The 21,515-nt window shown below is 53.8% G+C and overlaps 1 protein-coding gene across 7 annotated transcripts in view; it reads left to right on the forward strand.

Moving 5' to 3' along the window:
* Positions 1-21,515, forward strand: part of SLC39A11 (solute carrier family 39 member 11) — an 83,405-nt gene that overhangs the window by 28,475 nt on the left and 33,415 nt on the right. For 6 of the 7 annotated variants that reach the window (XM_069032586.1, XM_069032579.1, XM_069032582.1 and 3 more), the window contains exon 5: positions 4,913-5,051. In XM_069032586.1, coding sequence (XP_068888687.1) covers positions 4,913-5,051 — 139 coding nt within the window. The remainder of the gene's footprint in view (positions 1-4,912; positions 5,052-21,515) is intronic. The other variant, XM_069032580.1, reaches the window with a different exon arrangement.

Here is a 21,515-nt window from a genome sequence, read left to right on the forward strand (position 1 = left end):
AATCCCAGAGAACACATCCTTGGGCTGGTCCTGCAGGCTGGGATGTGGGAGAAGGGGCTGGTGCCGCTCCCTGCGTGTGCCGGGGCCTCGCGCACGTCCGCAGGGATAACAGAGGGTCCAGAGGAAGCCGTGTGTTAAAATAATGGAATTAGGCACTGCTGGCATGGGCTGGCTCTTCATTTGAGGCTGATGGATCGCTGGCTGAGCCCTCTGCATCCTGCCAGCCCTCCCTGTTCCCTTCCAGAGCTCCCACACCCCAAAGCTCGCCCTTGCCCATCAATTCCCTCTGCAGCGACAGCAAATCGTTACTGAGGGGAATACTGGGGAGGAACGAGCTGGTAATTGAAGGTTTGTTTGCTTTTTCTCTCACCTTGGCAAAAAGCCTGTGAAAATCCACGTGGGAAAGGAGCAGGGAGTGGGAAAAGGGGTGGAACTGGTCGGGGTCAGGGTTTAATCAACATGTGCAGGAACAGCTCCTGTTAAACCCATCTGGGTTACTGCAAACAATTCAAATCTCACCTTGTGGGACTGCCCCGTGGCACAAACCTCTGCCACGTCCTGCTGCGGGTGCTGGGGATGTGGGGAAAACAGCCCTGAGGAAAACACCCCTCAAAACCTGGCTATGGCTGGAGCAGGCAAATCTCCTCCCAGCAAACAACTGGGAGTGCATCTCCATCCTAATTGGTTTTGCTGGACTCCAATACTCCACTTGGAGCAATTATTCCCTTGAAAAACGAATTTCCTGGTTGTGGTTGAGGTTTTTCCGGGGTTCCTGGTGGGAAGGAGGTTGGTGACAGGAAACTCCCGACGTTGCAGGGATGGGGGTTGTTTGCTGAAGAAGTTGTTTGGGGTTTTTTTTTTTTGGCAAAAGCAGGGAAAACATTCCTGTGCTTTTGCTTTTGTCGTGGCAGAGGTTATGAAAGCCAGCCCTCCCTTGTGCCACGTCAGGCATCTCCTCTGGGAAGAAACATCCCAGGTTTCCTGAGGAGCCTGGGAATGGCTGGGGTGTCCCCTCCTCCTGCCCTCCCAGCATTCCCACTGTGCTCCCCTCCCTGCTGGGAAGGGAAAAGCCCCAGATGTGCGTTTTCAGTAGGAATGTTGTGGGACTCAAGGATGGATCGGGCTCCCCTCGTGGGGCTGGTGCCAGTGGGATGGTCCCTGTCCCAGTTTGGGGATCCAGTTGTGCTGGGCTGGCTGGGACAGGCTCCACCATCCCTGCACTGGAAGGGCTGTGGTGTTCTTCCCTCCTGCTCCTGATTTTTCAGGGTTTGGGGGGTATTTTTGGTAGCTTTGCCTCCCTCCTGCTGTGCCAGGCTGGGGGTTCTGGCGCTGCCAGCTCAGGACACTGCTGCACATTTTGGCACTGCTGAGGATCCCCCAAAGCTGGGGCAGCTCCAGGAGCACCCCAGGGCTGTCCCCACGCTCGGGGTGACACAGAGGGAGGTGATTGACTCCCCCTGCCCTGCCAGGCTGCTGCTGCAAGCTGCTGCCTGCAGTTCCCAGGAATGATGAGCGATCTGAGGTGCTGATAATTAGCAGGGAGCCAAACGTCCTGGCCACGATGTGCCATTAGCTGCGGATAAACCGAGACCAGCCTTCCCTGATCCCCAGTTAACTTCCCTGGTGCAGTTATTAGGGAAGGCTCTGGCTGCTGCTGGGATGAGGGAGGGTTCAGCCTGGTGCGAGCTGCTCCTGGAGCAGATCTGCTGGAAAATGCCGGGGTTTTTGTCTGTGGGTGCACCTTTCCTTCCCAATCCCCACAGCAGCGCTGCCACAGCTCCAGGGCTCCTTCCTGCTGCTTGTGGGGCTGGAGATGCTCCACGTGGGAAGGGGGAATCGCTGCCCTGGGCTCTGTCCGGGTGTGCAGGAGCAGCCCTGAGCCACCCTCTCCTCTTCCCTTCCTGCTGCTGGTCCCTGCTCTGTTATCTCTGGGCGTTATCAGGTATCCAGTGTGAAACAGGAGCCTCTGGGCCCCATCCCACCGAGGCTCCTTATCGTCCCTTATCTCTGTGTCTGCTCCTGGACAAGTTGGGAATATTGTTTTTATATTGATTTTAAAGAAAGCAGTGAAATGGATTCTGTTCTTTCTCCACGATTGGTGTTTCGGGGTTAGAATCTTGCACAGGAGGAGCAGCGTCCCTGACTTTCCTGGAAAAGCAGCTTTGGGACTGAGTGATCTCCCCAGATCTCTCCCAGTCCATCACTATTTCTTTGTGAGTTTATTCCCCTCCCTTGGCCAGGAGGACAAGAGCAGATTATTTCTCAGAGGCGTTGCTCACTCTTCAATTCTTTTTCAAATTGGCTTCGGATCCATTAAAATCTTGGCCATGAGGCTGCTGGGCAGGGGGGTGGGATCCCAAATCCCTGCTTTGCCTAAAAGGATACATTTTTGTTTATAATCTAAAAGTATATCCATTTTTTAATCAAAAAGGATCCCTTTTTTCCCACGTAAAGGACACCTTTTTTCCTATATAAAGGATATTTTTTCCCTCATTTTCTTTTCCACGCAGGGCCAGGCCAACCCCACAACTTCTCCCCTGTCCCTCCAGGAGCAGAGGAGTACAGTGGGAACTCCCACATCCCAGAATAGTTTTTCTCCAAGTTCTTCCTGTCCAAATCTCTCCCTGCCTCTCGCTTTTTGCAATAATCAACCCCCGTGGTTATTTCAGCTGACGCTAATTACTGCCATGAACTAATTAACGCCAGTTGCCTTTCCTCTTCCCTTTGCAATGTTTTTTAACCCACTGGCGCGTTCCAATTAAGGGCCTCCTGCCGGCACCGGGCTGGGATGACTCAGAGCAGCCTCAGCTGGGATCGCTTGTGCTTTCCTGAAGGTCACCAATATTGTCACAAACTGTCCCCGGCAGCAGGGAGGGGACCTGGCCTTCCCAAATCCAGCTGAAGTTGCCTCTGTCTCAGTGCAGGTTTGTGGGGATCGCTTTGGGTTTGGTGTTTCGGGATGCTGCTCCCTTTCCAGACGTGAAAATCTGTTTGGGTTTAGCAGGAGAAGACCGGACAAGGATGGAGAGGGAGAGAGGCTTTGGACAAGGGATGGAGGGACAGGACACAGGGAATGGCTTCCCACTGCCAGAGGGCAGGGCTGGATGGGATATTGGGAGAAAATCCTTCCCTGTGAGGGTAGGGAGGGGCTGGGGTGGAATTCCCAGAGCAGCTGTGGCAGCCCCTGGATCCTTGGAAGTGTCCAAGGCCAGGCTGGACATTGGGGCTTGGAGCAGCCTGGGCCAGTGGAAGGTGTCGGGGTGGAATGAGATCCTTCCCACCCAAACCATTCCGGGATTCTGTGATACGATTCCATGACTCCCTCCTTGTTTAGGGAGACCACCCTGCAGCAGGAGGAGCCCCTGAGCTCCCATTCCCAGTCCCTTCTATTCATTCCCTAGCCCTGCCTAGCCTTGCCTCGTGTTACAATGAGCCCAAAGGTCATTGACACCCACCCAAAAGTCATTGACACCCACCCAAAAGTCATTGCCATCTGTGTTGTGCTTGCACAGTGGATGGGCAAGTGGTGGTCGTGGGCAGGGGTCTCTGGGATGAAGTAAGAGTTTTCCTCATGCTGAACTGTTCACCTTGCTTCCCTGTGCATGCTCTTTATGCCCCTGGCCCAAGTCCAAGCTTCAAGGCCGGTTTAAGTTAGTTTTAGGTTAAGAACAGGATCTGTGGTTGAGATTCCTTCCCTTTATCAATAGTCTCATATCTTCTCATCCTGCTTTGGTGGGCACAGTAAGTGTTGGGCAAGCTGTAAGCCTTGCTTCTAGCAAACAGCTTCTTAGCAAATCATTTCACCTCAGCTTGCCCCTCCTCCCCCTGATTCACCTTCATTCTTATCCAAGTGGGGTTCCCCTCTTCCTTTCCTGTGTCTCCTCATCCAGGTTTTGCTGGGGAACTCCTCTGTTCCTCCGTGCTCACCTGCTGCAGGTGATCCTGGCACGGAGCTGCAGCTGTGGTGGGAGGGGAGGGGAGGGTCTCCCACCTCCTAGAGGGATTCAATCCCAGCTCCTCAGGCTGGAGGTGCTGGGTTAGGGGAGGTGAGAGCTCCCTGAGATCTGAGCTGCAGATCTGTGATCAGTATTAATAGCCCTGCTCAGGCTCATTATGCAAATGAGGGAGAGGAGACAATTGAGTTATTCATCTTTAACCTTTATTTTGGTTTTTTTACCCCCACTGTGAGGCTTCTGTTACCGGCCTGGCTCAGGGGTGCTGGTTTGTTCTGCTGCCATCAACCCAACAGCTGCACCCCTGTTCCTGGGGGTGATTCCAGGTGATCCCAGCCTGGACATTCCTCCTTGTGAGTGCTCCTGGGGGCGGATTCCCAGCCCTGCAGGGAGAAGGGGACTGGGGGTCCTGCTCCCTGGGCAGAGCTGGGGCCACCAGGTCACAAATCATGGCCCTGGGACACCTTCCCTTCTCCCAGCTGTGCTCTTGTGCCTCTAATCCTGTAGTTCCTCCTGGTTTTGTAGCTCCAGGTGGGTTTGAGGAACCTGAGGACGTCCAGAAACACCAACCTGGATTCCTTTTCATCAGGAGCTGCAGTGATGGGACACAGGGGAGGAATTCCTGGCTGTGAGGGTGGGCAGGCCCTGGCACAGGGTGCCCAGAGCAGCTGTGGCTGCCCCTGGATCCCTGGCAGTGTCCCGGGCCAGGCTGGACACTGGGGCTTGGAGCAGCCTGGGACAGTGGGAGGTGTCCCTGCCCATGGCAGGGGTGGCACTGGGAGGGCTTTAGGGTCCCTTTCAAGCCTGAATGACACATCTTGGGGCAGTGGTGAGAAGCTGCTGTGACACATCCCAACCAATCCAAATCAATCCCAACCCCCCTGATGCTGGAGGATGGGGCTGGGAGGAGGCTGAGGGGCAGCTCTGGGATGTCCTGATGTGTCTGTGTTGCCTTGCAGGGGTTCACTGGCCCTTCCCACGCCGCCCTGGCCCTGAGCTGTGACCAGCGAGCCGTGAAGGAAAAGCAGGAGCAGATGCCTGGCTGGGACGTCGGGAGTGAGCTGTCCATCCGGATAGGTAGAGCTGGGCTCCACCCAGGCAAGCATCCTGTCATATACCACCCACAGAGTGCCCCTGTTCCACTGGCACCGGGGCTGCCACGGACGGGATTGAAATTCCAGGGGTTTTCCCATGCCCATGCCAAGGGCTCTTCCTTTCCCTCTGCTGCCTTTATCCCGAAAATCATTCCTTCGGTTTCTCCTCCAGCTCTCAAAGCCATTTGCACTGTCTGGGCCGTGAATTATTGATCAGGAGCTCTCTGCTGTGCTGGGGAGTGAAATCCTCGGCTCTACTCAGATTATTCCCAGCGTGGGCTCCGCTGACCCTGCTCCCTTCTGCCTCTGCCCCTCGTGGCCTCCCCAGTCCGAGCTGGGCCTGGCTGTCCCTCCTCACTCCGGAGGTGATTCCAATTGTAGCAGCCAGAGGTGGAACACAAGGTCCTGCTGGCAGCTCTTTCCTCCTTTAAAAGATTTTAAAGAAGGAATTTTGGGCACCTCTTTGAGGTTCCACAGCCCCAGGGTGCTTCTGGGGGGGGTGGTGGGGACGCATCCCCTGAGACAGCACAATTGGCTCTTCCTCCTCTCAACAGCCTTCCAGGAGACAAAGCAAATGTAATTTAGTAAATTAATTTTATTTCTCCTCTGATTATTTGGTTGCAATAGTGGTTTAGAGCATCATGAGTGCAGTTGGGAGCAGATTGATTTGGAGGAATGCTCATTCCCTTTGCAAGGAGTAGCAGTGCTCCCCTCTCAAATCAGCCTCTTTTGTTGAACCACATTGCTTAATTACACGTTTCCTAAAGTGCTGCAAATCCTCAGGATCTGAAACACCAGCCTGGGCTTTTCCAGAGGGATGGGAGGATGTTTTGTGCTCAGTGCAATGAGCTTTGCATTCTCCGAGTCCTTCGGAGGCAGCTGCAGGGGGCTCGATGTTTTTGTCAGGTGGAAATGTCCCGTCTCAGGTGCGGTTTCATTTCATCCTTCAAGGGAAGGCAGGAGTGCTCAGCGCTGCAGTTCTCAGCAGCTCGGGCTGCCGAGGTTTTTATGTTTTCATCTCCTTTTAGCTGCAGACAATAACAGTGCAAATGGTTTTGGGAATAGAAAATTTCCATTAGGCTTTGTTGTTTATTCCTCTCTCTGGGGAAATGGTATTAAGAACCCCTACAATACATTAATTCTTTTATTTTCTTTTTTTTTTTTTCCTCCCCTTTTCTTTCTACTGAAATAAACTCGGGATTTTCACAAGATACCCCCCAGCCTTCCAAGAAAGCTGCTTTCCCCAGAGCTGGGTAGTGCCTGCCTGGGCTCTGGGGAATGCTCTGGGAACATAATGGGTGTTTTCAAAGTCTAATGGGTACTAAGTGGAATATTTCAGGCTTAATCACTGTTGAATCATTGACCCTTCCTTCATATTTACATCTTTTTAAATCGCTAAAGCTGTGAAAACAAAGGAAAATCCCAAAGCAGCAGCTGCCTTGTTCTGCCGTTGTCTTCAGTGCCTGGGGATGGATGGGGGTGAGGAGCAGGGAGCTGGGATGGGGATGGCTGGAAAATGTGGAATCCTGCATGTCTCCAGGGCCCTTTCTGACTGTCTGAGGTGTCGTGTGGAGCTGGAAATGCATTTTTAGCCTGGCTGTGGGAGGGTTTGGAGTGTGCTCGAACTCAGAGCTGGGATCCTGGGAGCTGTCACCAAGCCAGGAGGTTTCCTTCAGACCTAGGGAGGAGAGGGAGCTGGAGGAAAGGTGTGAGTGAGACCTGTCCCTCATCTGCCCTGGGGGAGAAAAAAGCCTCATTCTGCTTTTTTTCCCCCTCTCAATCAGCAGCATTTTGGAGCAGCCTGGGCTAGTGGAAGGCATCCAGTGGCAGGGGATGGGATGGGATGGAATGGGATGAGCTTTAAGCTCCCTCCCAACCCAAACCGATTGTTCTTCCCCTTCATCTCAAATCCTTTGGTTTTCCACACTTGTGTTTGCTGGGGCTCTGCTCCCTGGTGCTCCAGCCCCTCTCCAGCCTGTGCTGATTGAAATAAGACTTTTTGGGAGTTGCTAAAAGCTGCCTGTGCCTCGTGGGTGCCTGGAGTAAGGTGCACGTATCCCTGGGAAATGGATTCGCCCTGAATTGCACTGAAGAGTCTGTCTAGACTCTGTTTGATGAGTGGGATAATCACCAGGCTTTAATTACTCCAAGGGAGAGAGAATCCAACCTTGTCTCTGCCAGCTCGGGGTAGGCAAGGGCTGTAATTTGTGTTTCTGTGCGTTGGAACGGATGAGGCTGAGGGGGGTTTGTGCCTTGCTGGGGGTGCTGGGGTACCCTCTGGGGTACCAGGAATGGCACCAGGAATGCCCTGGGTGGGCTGTGCCCTGCCTGCCCCGCTCCTAAGCCCCTCTGTGCAGTGCCAGGGCTCGGGACAGCCCATCCTGCTGGGTCCTCCAGGCGCTCAATCCAGAGGAAACGGCCGGGGCAGGGTCAGCGTGGGGCTGAGGCCAGGCCTGACCCCGCCAGGGCAGCGCCGTGTTCTGGGGCAGTTCCCAGAAAGGATTTACAGGCGGCAGAGCACCTGGAAACCCGAGCTGTGGCTCAGGGCAGCTGGATATGGAGCAGCTGATGCCTCAGCCCAGCCTCCAGCCGCTGATTCAGCGATGCCGTTCTGGAGCCGAGTGGGAGCTGCTGTTCCCAGCAGCCTCCTCCGCTCCCTGGGAACATCCTCGCTGCTCCACTGCAGCTGGGAGAGCTCTGGGAAGGTGCTGGGGCAGAGCAGGGCACAGCAGTGTGGGTGTGAAGCTGGATAAAAGCCCAGAGACCCCTTTGGTGCCCAGCCAGGAGTGGCCTCAGCGCCCGGCACAGCTCTGGCTCCAGGGAGGAAAGAGCAGCGGGAATTTCTGTGCTGGCTGCTGACCCAAAGTGAAAAGAAATGTTTGGGGAAGCAGCAGGAGAAGCAGCAGCATCTCTGCTGCTCAGCATCCACCCCAGAGGCAGGGATGTGTGTCTGTCTCCCAGAGAGAGGTTTTACAGGGGCATGGAGTGACAGGACAGGGAGGAACGGCTTCAAACTGACAGAGAGTGGGTTTGCATTGATATCAGGGAGAAATTCTTCCCTGTGAGGGTGAAATCCTTCCCTGCGAGGGTGGGGAGGGGCTGGGATGGAATTCCCAGAGCAGCTGTGGCTGCCCCTGGATCCCTGGCAGTGTCCAAGGCCAGGTGGGAGCAGCCTGGGATAGTGGAAGGTGTCCCTGCCCATGACTGGATCATCCTGAATTTCCCTTCCCACCCAGCCCATTCCCTGCTCCTGGTCTCTGTTGTGCCTCTGGCTGCAGGAGCGTGGAGTCGCTGATGTTATTGAAGGGAATCAGGGCTGGCTGTCATGACTCAGTTGGCTTTTGCCAGGGTGTGATTTAGGAAATGGTGCCCTGGCAGCCCTGCCTGGCTGCTCAGGGAGTAAATCCAGACGGATTTATTGGCTGGAAGAAGAACCCCGCGTTTGCAACAGCGTCCGTGAGAAATGAAATTTTGTTAAACTTGTTACTGAGATGAGCTGGGAGCTCTGGGGGCACCACACACAAACCTCATCACGTAGAAATTGTATTTTTCCCCCTTAAATCGCAGCTGCTGCATCAAATCTGAGGCCCAGGTGGGGATTTGGCTGGGGAAGCCCTGGAGCAGGGGCTGGCTGGGCGGGCTGGGGATGCCCCAGTGCCAGCCCTGCTGTGGGTCCCTCCTGTGCTGCCCCAGGACCCGCTGGGCCCCTTTCAGCAGCACCACCACTCTCCCAAGCTCATTTTTGCCAATTTTTGCCATATTTTTCCCCTCCAAAGGACGCTTCCGTGCACCAGGGCTGCCAGAGGGGGCTGCACAGGAGAGGAAGCAGAAGCTGCTCATGTAGCATCTCTTTATCAGAGCACTGAAGTGTGATGGAAGGAGCTGGGGCGATAAGAGAAGGCAGAACCCCTTGGGAACCAACACAAGGAGAGAGCAGGAGCTGAATTTTGGGCTGGGCGCTGATGTTTGAGGCAGCACATCAATGTGGTTTGTCTTTAGAGCCAAAAAATTCCCCGTTTTCCCTGTTTCTTCTGGATGGACCACCTGGTTTGAGGACGTCCAGCCTTGTTCCAGCTTTTTTGTCCTGATCTGTGCTGAGGGGAAAACCTGCCCAGCAGTGCCCAGCTCCCCTCTCAGAAGCATGGCCAGGTTGCTGCTGCTCAGCCTGGGAATTTTCTCCTCCTTCCCTCCCTCCCTGAGGAGAAGCAGCGGCCATGAGGGAGAAATGATGGATCCAAACCCTCGGGATTGATCAGGGTCATTCAGCCAGAGCCTCCCATGTGCATCCAAAAGGTTCATTAAGCCTTTGTAACTTATATAACAGGAAACTCCTCCTTAAAAACGGGATGTTCCCCAATTTTCCACCATGCCAGCTCTGTCTGTGATGACTTTGACACGTTCACACCGTGCTGCTTCCGGAAAACTGCTGCTTTCACAAGCCATCAATTCATTTGGAGGCTTCAGAAGCAGCCTGGGTGATAAATGCCTGTGGCAGTGTCTGTATTGATTAAAAAACTTCCTAATGCCCCTTTCTGAAGCGTTTCAAATGGTTATTGACCATCCCTGTCAGCCTGGGTTCTGTGCTTGGCTTTTATAGTCCGGACTAAATGTGGATTTATGGACCCAGAGCTCCAAAGAAATAAATGAAATGGGGGCCCATAATTCCTCCTGAAGTGATGAAATGCCTGCTTCAGTCAGAGATCTGTACCCTCCTCGTTCCAGTCACTGCCTCACTCCTGGGATCAGGAATTTTGACTTTACAGGGCTAAAAGCCTCCTGGTGTTTGCTGTCCTTTGCTTCTTGGATTTACTTGTAGAAGACCCAGCTCTGCAGTCCCAGCCTGCAGTGAATGAACCACCCTGAGCAGCTTATTCGGGATATGCGATTTAGGATTTCCAGCTGCAGCAGCCCAATCCCTCAGGAACTGCCAGCCTGTGGCCTTCCAGCAGAGAGCCTGGCTCTGGGTGAGCTCTGCTGTGTCCAGGGGCTCTGGAGGTGGGATCTGGGTGTTGTGTAGCCAGTGTTTAATTCCAGGGGGATTTGTTCAGCCAGGAGCCTGATTAAACTCTGCTGAGTGATAAGCTGGGGAGGCCCCGTGCTCTGGGAGCTGCAGGGAGGTTTTTTGTGGGGTTTGTGGCCATTCAGAGGAGCCTTTTCCCATTATCAAGGAGCTTTAATTTCCTGGCTGCACCTCAGAGTCTGTTTAATTGTGGATAAAAGAAATTCCTCAGGAAATCCTCCCCATCCCTGGCAGCTCTGGTGGCTCCTGTGTGGTGCCCAGGGGTGACAGTGGGACAGGCAAGTGTGGCACCCACATGTGACACTGCTGCTGTCACCAGCTCTCCAGAAACCCCTCCTAAATTAGGGAATTCAGGGTGAGGAACCTCTCCAAGGATGTGTCTGCATCCAACCTGAACCTTCCCAGGGTGGTTTGGGAGCAGCTGGAAGGCTGAAATCCTGGCTCAGCCCCATTCCAAAGGCTGGGAGAGGGATTAGCACAAGAAAATCTTGAGAGAAACTTCACTCCAGTGCAGCTGCTCTGGGGAAGGCCTGAGATTTCAAGGTTTATTAAACCAAACCAACAATTGGTTTGCTGCAGCCCCTGGAGTTGGAGCTTGGTTTGGCTCCATTCAGCCAGCACAGGAATTCATTTGTTTTCTGGAGATGCTTCCTCAGCTGGATGGGAATGGGAATAATTTGAAGCCACCCTAAGGAAGCTTTGGGGCAGTGGAACGAGAGGCGGGAGCTGCAGCAGGCACTGAGCATTAGGGCAGCAGGAGCTGGGAGCTGTGGGGAGAACACTGCTCTGAGGGGAAGGCAGGAAACTGCAGCCACAAAAAAGGGGCTGGAATCCCCCAGGTTCCGACTAAACACACGCTGTAAGGACAGGGAAGTGAAGAAAAAGCCATTGCCCGGCTGTGCCAGCGCAGATGGGCGCGGGTGCAGGGTGTGAGGTGGGAAATGGGACGGGAGCAATCCCAAAGTGGAGGCGTGAGGGCGCTGACGTGGCCCTGAGGCTCGGGGGTCTGCGTGGAGCAGTTTGACCATGGCCTGGAGACAGAAACAGAACTATTTAAAGATACAGGGCTTGTCTGCCTGGTTCTGGCCCCCTTGCAGGTGCCCTGCTTCCTTCCCTGCAGGATGCACTCAGGCCCGAAAACCCCCTGTGCTGCTTTGGGGTTTTGACTCTTCCCCCTGTGCCTGGTGCTGCTTTGGGTGCTGGGCCCACCCGGGCCCTGCTTCTGCTTCCTCAGCTCTGAGCACCCCCAAACCTCCTCAGCTGCTCTTGGGGGGCACCTTGGGCTGTGGTTTGATTCCCTAAAAGCATCTGGGGTCTTGGCAAGGCTGCTCAAAGGGCTCCTGAGCTGCTGGGGGGTGACAGCACCCACCGGCACCCCTGGGCCCTCTGTGGAGCTGGAAAAATGGATGAATTTCCCTCTGCTCTGGGAAAATGAATAAATTCCCATCTTGGCTGGGATTTGGGGCGAGGTCTCCCAGCTGGTGTTGCTCTCACACACCAGTTTGGCTCCAGTTTGAACCAGAGCTGGGTGCCAGTGACTGGGAGCTGCTGGGGCAGAGCTCACCCTCCCTGGGAGCTGGGATCCTTTTTCCTTCCCCCGAGTGCCTGGCCCTGGTGTGATTTGTGCTGTGATTTCCTTCCCGTCTGATTTCGATTTCCACACGTTTCCCTTGCAGCTCCCGGTGTCCTGAGAGCGTTGTTCATGTCCAGGCCTCTCTTTTATCCCCTTGCATGTGGTATATGGCACAGGATGATGGAATATGCCTTTTCCCGAAAAATCAATGGTTAATTCCTCCCCTCTCCCACCAGGAAGCTCTCCCAGATACAAGTATTGATTGTTGAGCTGAAAGCTATGTTTAGATCATAATTACCCTTTAAATCAGTGGGGTTGGGGGCTTTGCACCGTAATTGCTCTTTAATTCAGTGGGGCTGGTGGGTTTGGAGTCTTAATTGTTCTTTAATTCAGTGGGGCTCACAGATTTGTGCCCTAATTGCTCTTTAAATCAGTGGGGCTGGGGGGTTTTCACTCTGATTATCCTTTAATTCAGTGGGGCTCGTGGATTTCTGCTCTGAAATGTTCCTTAATTCAGTGGGGCTGGGAGGTTTGTCCTGTAATTCCTCCTTAAACCCCTGCGGAGCTGGGGGGTGCCCTGGAATGGAGCTGCCCCTTGGATAAGGATATTTAGGGATGTGCCAAGGGCACATCCAAGCTCGGGGGATATTTTGGAGGAGCCTCGGAGGGAGTCTGGTGCAGAATGGGGATTTTAGGGCCATTCCAAATCATTGTTTTTGCTGGAAAAATCTCAGGCTGCTTTTCCCAGGCTGCTTTTCCCCCAGGTTTTCCCTGGCTCAAGGAAAGGTGATGCCCGCTGGGGTTGGCAGAGTCTGCACCCACCTGAGCTGTGCAGGGCCTCATGGCCTCTTCCTGATCCAACCCACCCTGAAATTCCCCCCAGTGCCCCCCAGTCCTGGCTCTGGACACCACTGGGAGCCCCTGGAGCAGCAGGATCTGATCCATCCTCCCAGCCCTGGGCTGACCACGGCTTCCAGCTGCTCCCTGGGGATCAGGGCTGGTGTGCCCAGTGCCCAGGGCTGGAGCAGGAGGTTCCACACGGTTCCAGGGGGATTTTTCCATCCTGGAAGGCAGAAGCTCTGTAAGGGCAGAGGGAATGAGGGCTCTGCTTGGGGTCCCTGCTGCCAGAGAGCACCAAGGCTGTGACTGAGGCTTTGTTGGCCTCTTCAGTGGATTCAGGTCATTTCTTTTCTTTGTGGATTTATCTCCTCTGAAATTCCAGCCTCTCCAGCCGAGAAGGGAGCTCCTGCTGGTGCTGTTCCCGATGAGGGAGCCCTGGCTCAGATCATCCCCCCCTTCATCCTCCTTCCCTTTTGTAGCTCGGGAGCAGCTGCTCTGCCTCCCCTGCCTCCAGCCTGCCTGGTGCTGCATCCCAAATCCATCCAGGGATCCCAGGGGACATGGATCAAATGGGTTTTGTGCTGGGATATGGGAATGGGGGGGTGGGGGGAGCCCCTCTCCCGGGTTTGTGGCACATCCTGCGTCCAATCCCAGGCCGTGCAGCCGCCAGGAGAGCTGTTGGATAAAGAACCCCGCTTAGAGAGGAGCTCTCTGCCTCCTGAAATGGGTTGTGCTGAGCCTGTGGGGTGGCTGAGCTGCTCAGACACCCTGCCCACCGCAGCTCATCCCTCTGGGGCCATGGGTGAGGTTTTTATTTCAGCCCAGCACGGGGCAGGCACCACTCGGCCCAACTGAGAGGGATTTCCGGAGGCTCCTGGTTGTTTTGCCCTCGATTGAACGCTTGGAACGGGAATTGCAGAGGGCCAGGCTGGGGCGGGATGAGCGAGGTGGGGCTGTCCCCCTTTGGAGGCTGGATGTGTGGGTTTGGAGATGTGAGGAACAGCTGCAGCAGACATCCCAAACTGTGCTTTTCCAGCCTCGTTTTTCAGCGGGCTGGGAAGGCAGGAGGGCTGCAGTGATGGGAACGTGTGCCCTGAGTGTCCCCATCTCCTGGGCACGGCACCAGTGGCCTCTGGCTGCCTGCAGGGGTGAGGTGACAGCAGCGTCTGTGCTCAGCTCCTTGGGCCCTCCACAGAAAAGCCTCTTCTATTTTTATTATTTTTGGTTTTTATTTTATTTTTGGTTTTTATTTTATTTTTGGGTTTTATTTTATTTTTGGTTTAATTATTTTGGTTTTATTTTTTGTTTTTATTTTATTTTTGGTTTCATTATTTTTGGTTTCATTATTTTTTATTATTTTTTATTATTTTTATCTTTATTATTTTTATTTTTTATTATCTTATTTTTATATTTTTAATTATTTTTATTTTTCTTTTTTATTATTTTTGTTTTTATTTATTTTTATTTTTTTTACTATTTTTATTTTTTATTTTTATTATGTTTATTTTTTATTTTTATTTTTATTATTTTTTTACTATTTTTATTTTTTATTTTTATTATGTTTATTTTTTATTTTTATTTTTATTATTTTTCTACTATTTTTATTTTTTATATTTTTATTATGTTTATTTTTATTATGTTTATTTTTATTATGTTTATTTTTATTATGTTTATTTTTATTTTTTAATTTTTATTATTTTTATTTTATTTTTATCTTTTAAATTTTTTTAAAAAATCTTTTTATTGTTTTTGTTTTTATTTTTATTTTCCAAGACCTGCTGGTTCCTCCTGTGTTTTGTCATCAGCTTCAAGCAAACCCCTTTATCTCTGACCCTGTGTTATCTGCAAGGCCCAGAGCTGAGCAGATCCCTGCCCCTCTGGGGCTCCTCCAGCAGCACCGAGCTCACCCCGGGCCCCAATTTCCCCCTCCCGGGTGATGCTCAGCGATAAAACCCCAACCCCGGGGGCCTCTGGAGAGGGGAAGCAAAGCTGGGATTGCTTCCCTTCAAAGGCCTGGGATGGAGCTGCAGCAGCAGATGGTGTGAACTGCCTGGAAGTGGGGATGAGGCAGCGCTGAATTCCCAATTAAGTGTAATTAAAACGGGGCTCGTTTATTTATTTGGCTGCCAAGGGGCGTCGCTTCCCTTTGAACGAGGGGCTGGGCCCTGGTGCCTTCCCGGCTCCCAGGAGCTGGGAGGGAATTCAGGGCATCTACAGGAGATGCTGGGATTTAAAATCTATCAGGGAAATGTTTGCTGGGCTCTTCCCACCCCGGGATCCCTCTCCAGGGTGGGAATGGGGGCACTCCCCGGTGTCCCATCCTGGGAAGAGGGAATTCCATGATTTTTGTTTGAAATGGGGCTCGGAGCAACCTGGGATAGGGAAAAATTCCCTGCCCATGGGCGTGGGGTGGAACTGGATGAGCTTAAAGGTCTCTTCCAAGCCCAAATATTCCACGATTCCCTCCTTTTCCAGGTGGATCCTGGGGCGCAGTGAGGTGGCTCAGGGGTATTGGCCGTGCCCAGGGAGGTGCCAAATCCCTGCAAAATATCCATCATTTCCTGCTCCCTGTCGGCGTTTTCCTGGTTTGGGTCTGGGGTTCTCAGACACATCCGTATCCCGTGGGCAGAGATCTGGGAGCAGGAGCAGCCTGGGATGCTGAGGGCTTTTCCATGGGAAGGCAGCTCAAGGCTGTTTCAAGGGATCCTTTATGGAAATACACCAGGCAAAGGGAAGGAGGAGGATTTTTGTTCCATGTGTGCTTCCCAGCTGAATTCCCGGCTGAGTCATCCCTGCATTCCCACCTCGGCCTCAGGGACATCCATGTGCTTTGGATTCTGAGGAGAAGAATGAGCCCAGCTCCTTCTGCCATAAACACCGGCGTGGTTCCGATCCCAGTTTTTTATGGAATGGATTTTGGGGTGATGTTTGCTGCCCTCTCCCAGCTCCAGGGCTGTGCCTGGAGCAGCCCCTGGGAGTTGGGATTGGGGTGAGGATGATGCTGGGCATGGTTTGTGTCCCCTCCGTGGGGACAGATGTTGTCCAGCCCCTGGGATGGTGGCGTGTCCTTCCCGCTGCTCCCTGACCCCCTGGAGCCATCCCAGATTTCTGGGCTGGAGCCACAGCCTGTTTCTCCTTCTGCCAGAGACAGGAGTTCTCCCTTTGGAGCCACTGGCAGGAGTTCATCCCAGATCCATAAATCAGAGTTTATGGAAGGAGAAATCCCAGGCCCTGAGCCAGAGTCTCTTCCCGAATCCTCCCAGCCCCGGCTTTGCTTCGCTGCTTTTATCCCAAGGACAGCCTAAAATAGGACCATGAAATGTTGAACAGGGCTGGAGAGAGCTGCACTCGGAATAAAACCGGGATCCTGGCAGGAATGTGGGAAGTGTCTCCTGCTCAGCCAGCAGGGCTCTCTTCAGATCCGTTCCCTTCCCTGTCGGTGTTTTCCTGCTGCAGGTTTTTCCTGCTCCTCTGAGGTGGGAGATGGGGATGCTCTCCTCCCCATGGGGTTTGTTGGGATCCAGCCCCGCTGTGGGGGATTCAGGGCTGCTCAGTATCCCATGGGAGGGATGAGGTGGGGTCCCACCACAGCTCCTCTCCAGGCTGTCCCGGTCTCTTCCCATCCCACAATTCCTTTGAAATCCAGTTTGTGTGCAAAAATCCCATTGTTCTGCTGGAATTTGTTTCTGGGGCTCGAGGGGGGTGTGTGAGATTCCTCCAGGGGGGTGTGGTACCACCAGGGTATCCCACTCCCAATCCCACCCGTCTCCGTGGATGACGTGATTGTGCTCCTGGAAGCAGCCTGATGCTTTGGTTATTCCTGGAGAACGGGCAAAAATCCAATCTGCTTGTCCCTCCAGAGGGATCTGGGATTGATTTTGTAAGTCCCAGAGCTGAGAACAAAGGAGCACTTTCTTTATTTTCCTCAGAAATTGATTCCTTATTTTATTTTTCCAGCTCCAAAGGGGCCCCTTTTCCCAGGCGTGTGCCTGGCCTTGCCAGCCCCGGACTGGGGAGGTTGGTGCTGTTTCCCTGTGCTGGGTGAGGGATGAGGATGGGAGCTCCAGATGTGTCTCTCCAGCTGTGGTTTTATCCCAGAGCACTGGAAGCTGCTGAGCAGCAAATGCGACCTGGGAGTGGAGGAATTCCTTCCAGGAATTGGCTTGCAGGGAGCTGGGGAGAAGGAGTTTTAAACTGCCAGAGGGCAGGGTTGGATGGGATATTGGGAAGGAATTCCTGGCTGGGATGGAATTCCCAGAGCAGCTGTGGCTGCCCCTGGATCCCTGGAAGTGTCCAAGGCCAGGCTGGACATTGGGGCTTGGAGCAGCCTGGGACAGTGGGAGGTGTCCCTGTGGAACTGGAGGTGCCTTCCCACCCAAACCATTCCGTAATTATGGGCACCACTTCCATCTCCACCTAAACCCCCGGCATCTAATGCTTTTATTAATTTATTTTCATTTTTGGGTTAATTTAATTAATGTGCAAAGAGAGTTTTTCCAGCTGAAGCCACCGTGTCCTTTTGGGATGAAAGGAGCAGCAGGTGCCTCTGGACAGTGGGAATGCCAGGGGGAAGGAATGGGAGGGATTATGGAGAACAAGAATTGAGCTGCTCGTCCTGTCCCTGGTTTGGTGTCTTGGAAGTGCTGTGAGGAAATGTGGGAATAACCACCTTCCGTTCTGGGATTCCAACATCTGGGAAATGGGGCTGTGTTTGTCCTGAGAGCTGCTCCTGGTGCCTGTGCCAGCCTGAATTCCTGCTCCATGGATTTCCATACTTTAGGATGGAGTTATTAAAAAAAGGACAGGCAGGAGCGAAGGGCCCGGGGAAGACAAGCCAGGACTAGCGTGGCAATAAATGGATTAATTCAGGGCTGTGGGGGCAGTGCCGGAGCCTCCCGGGGCAGGAGGCACGGTGGGGCTGTGCACGGGTGTTCCTGGGGGTGCTGCCACGGTGGCAGCATCCTGTGGGAATGGCAGGAGAAGGCTCTGCCAAGCTCAGGGGGAGCAGCACCAACCCTGTCCCCCCTGCTCCAGCGTTCCCATCCCAGCCTGCTGCTGCCTGGCTCCTTCGCAGCTCCTGATAAAATCCCACTTTTCATCTCAAGTGGGGAATGAGGCTGAATTTTTTCCGGGTTCCTTCAGAGGATTCTCCGTGTCTGATCCCGCTCCCATCAGAAGCTGTTCCCTGCCAAGGCTGGGAGACACAAGCGTGGCTCAGGCCTCGGAAATGAAGTGATTAAATTAACTGGGCTGTGTAAAATTCCAGCGTCAAATCATTCAGCCAAGCACTTTGTCTACTGGGAGCTCTTTGAGGAGCTCTTGGAAGGGAGCAGGAATTAGTTTGCTTAGAAGGACCTGGTGCATGTAATGACGCTGAACGTGGTGCCACCGCTCCTGCCCGAGGAATTAATCCTCAGACACGGAGCTGTGAGGTCAGGGAGGCTTTGGGAATTAGTCCTGTGTGCTGCCAGCCCGGGGCACTGCAGGGACCAGCAGCAGCTCGGCTGTGCCGTGCGTTGTCACCACGTGCTGTGCCACCTCTGGCACCTGCCTTTCGGTCCTGCCCTGGGAGCAGCCCTGGTGGCAGCGTCACCACGAGGTCCTGTGCCTTGCTGAGGCGATTTCCCCCACCCGCTGCGGAGCTCGGGGCAGTGCTGGAAGCTTCTGGGGCTCTTTTTGGGCTGGATTGTTCCTGGAGTGATGTTTGGGGTGGGATTCGGGTGTCGGGCTCTGGGTGATGTTTGGGGTGGGATTTGGGTGTCGGGCTCTGGGTGATGTTTGGGCTGGAATTTGGGTGTTGGGCTCTGGGTGATGTTTGGGGTGGGATTTGGGTGTTGTGCTCCGAGTGATTTTTTGAGCTGGGATTTGGGTGTTGTGCTCCAAGTGACATTCCAGAGGAATCTGGGTGCTGAGCTCCCTGTGTTCGGTGGTTATGGCCTGGTTTGGTGCAGGAGGGAGCTGCTGGTGCTGGCACAGTCCAGGCTGGTGCTCCAGCATCCTCCTGCCTCCAAGCTCCAGCCAGATCCCAGCACTAACCCAGTCTCTGGGAGCATGTGGGAGTCGTTCCCTCTGGGTGGAACAGCCTTTCCTGAGAGCCCCTGTGCACGCCAGGCTGGGGAAAGGCCCCTGACAGACCCCGAGCCCTGACTCTCTGCCCATCCTCCTCTGAAAGGCTCAGCACAGGCAGGCTCCTCTTTGATCTGCCAGAAATGCTGGGAAATGGATTTGTTCCGTGGCTGCAGCCACACACCCTGCACTGGGGTGTCCCGGTGTCCCATTCCCACTGAATCCCTGGGCTCTGGAGCATGGGAAGCCTGTGCTCTCTGCTCAAGCACCCTGAGCCTTCCTAGCAGTAAATAAAAGCTATTTTTAAAAAGAAATCCTTATTTTGACCATAGTTGGGCAGCTCCACGGAGCCTCTTCTCCAGCATTTTTGTTCTCTGAGCGTAAGCTTCCCAAGAACTGGGGAACTTTCCCAGCTTTGGGGGCTCATTCCTTACAGGAGCAGCTTTTCCCTGGCAGTTTCATTTCCAGGTCTGCTGGGATCTGTGCTGTCAGACCTGACAGAGGTGTGGATCCCAGGATTCCACCTGGCTGTGAGCCCGTGGGATGCAGCTTTCCCTGTACCTGTCTGCAAGGGGCTGGCAGTTATCCCCCAGGACGTGCTGTGCTTAATTACTGGCAGTAATTAAAACCTCTTCTGGAGGTGGGAGATAAGAGCAGCGCATCCTGTGTGGCAGCAGATGCTCCCTAACACCCATCTGCTCCTCAGCATCCAGGCCCTTCTGTGCTCCCTGGAACTCCTGCTGCAATGGGAAAAGGATGAGGAAAACAAGGATGTGGGGAAGCTTTTAGGCAGAGATGCCAGCAGGGAATGGCTTTGGTTCCTGAAGGGCACTGGGAGAGCAGTGGCACCAATGGCTTCAGCCCCAGTGCTGCCAGAAATCCTTGGAAAAAGCCTTTAAAACCAGGGAAAGTTGAGGGGAGACGTGGCTGGTGTCCTTGGGAAGCAGGGAGTGCTGTGCCATGGTGTGGAGCACTCCTGGGATCCTGTGGGGCTCCAATTCCCAAGGCTTCTGGGGCTTCCTCATGCTCCAAAAAGCAGGAAAAGGAGAGGCTGGGGAGATGGGGGTGGTGCACATGGGGCTGTGTGTGGGGTACGCCTGGGGATGGAGCTCCCGCCCCTCCCCGGCCTCCCTCAGCCCTTGGATGTGGGAGAGATGCTCCTTCCCGGGCTGGTTCCCCTCAGATCCCTCATCCAGGCTCTCCATGGATCCATGGAGAAGCTTCACCTCTCTGGTGCCGATCCCTCTGTGGCACAGCAGGAGCTGCAGCCCAGGTGGGTGAATCCTGAGGGGCCCATTTCCTCCATCTGCCCAAAGCTACCGGAGCATCCAGGGCTTGTGGGGAGGAGAAACGGGGCTGGGATTGTCTGGGGAGCCTCCAGGAACTGGAGAGATTTTCCAAGAGATTCTGATTTATCTCAGCCATTAAGGGTGAGGATTTCACTGCCATTCCTTTGTGTTCCTGGGGAGGGGATGTTGGCATCTTCTTTAGGGAATTGTTCCTTCTCCCCTTCCCCGTGCCCCGACCAGGGTCAGTCCAAGCTGTTCAACTCTCCTGCTTTTCTTGGGACAGCAATATCCCGGATTTCCAGCTGCAGGTGCTGGGAATGAGGAGGGTGGGGGGTGTTGTGGGGGCTTGTGGAGGAATTTGGGAGCAGCTTTTGCGCTGCTCCGCTGCTCCCTCCACGTGTTACCTGAGCTTGGAGCTCGGGCGCAGTTGGAATTGCACAGCAGGAGAACACTTGAAGCTTTTCTGCCTTTCCCATATTCATCAACACCAAATAATTGTCACCAACAGCCAGCAAACAGCAGTTAATTATGGATTTTAATCAGTCTGCGGTGCATCCGTGCTTGGCACTGCCTCTCCTCCCCTTCTCCCACACCTCGGAGCTGGGAGCCGACAAATCCAAACAGGGAGCCAGCTCAGCCCTTGGAAGTTCAGCTGAAGGAAGAATCCCTGGAGCCCCCGAGCTTGGAGACCCCTCCCCTGACCGTGGGCAGCTTCCTGGTGAGGCAGAGCCTTGCTGGAAGGATTGGATGGGGAAATTGATGGGGGAGAGGTGGAGGAGGGGTTTGGAGGAGCTGGGAATGGTTTTCCTTCCAGCATCTCCAGCCAAGGGAAGCTCCAGATTGTCCTCAGTGAGTTTGTTCCAGCATGGCGAGAGGAGATGCAGGGATGCCGCCTGGAGGAGGAGCCTGTGCCAGAGGGGACCAGCCCCTCCTGCCCCCTGGGCTGTCTGCAGGGGCTTTGCAGCTAAACTGGGACTAAAACCGCTCTTAAACCACCTCAGAGGGGCTGCAGAGCTTTGCCGGGGGAATTTGAGCAGCCCGGAGCACTCTGAACTCCAGGGCTTAGGAGAGGTTAAAGCCAGGCCTAAGTGGGGAGGAGGAGAAGGGCTCTGGAGCAGGTGTGGTGAAAATCTGGAGAGCTCCAGGGGCTGTGGTTTGGATTTGGGAGCTGAGGGAGTGCAGGAGGAGGGGTTTGGAGCGCAGAGTCAACAGCGCCTCGGTCTGTTTGTGCACCAGAGCTGAGCTCACGGCTAATGCAAACAGTTTTCATTAAGAAATAATCAGAAATAAAAAGCCATTTCACATGCTGATAAGGAGCCAGTCGGTTTTTTCACTTCAGCAGCAGTTTAAGCCACGCTCAGAGCCATTTATCTTTTCTCCAGCGCTGGCTGCAGAGGATATGAAAAATGCACACATGTAATTAAACTTTTGGCAGAATCTTTGCCCTGCAGCTTTACAAAGAAATTCAATAATGATAAATGGAGTGGGATATCTAAAGGACTTTTTGTGAACAGGATTTAAAACAACGTCTGTGGCACAGAGAGTTGTTTGCCACCTAATTGTCTTGGCACAGATCTGGGAGCAGCCTGTCTGTGGTGTCAGCTCTTCTTTACAGCCCAGCCCTTGTTCTGCTCTTATCTCCACTCCAATTTGCCATTGAGGCTTTCCTGATTCCCAGCC

Source organism: Aphelocoma coerulescens, chromosome 18 (assembly GCF_041296385.1).
Source record: "Aphelocoma coerulescens isolate FSJ_1873_10779 chromosome 18, UR_Acoe_1.0, whole genome shotgun sequence".
Classification (NCBI taxonomy): Eukaryota; Metazoa; Chordata; class Aves; order Passeriformes; family Corvidae; genus Aphelocoma; species Aphelocoma coerulescens.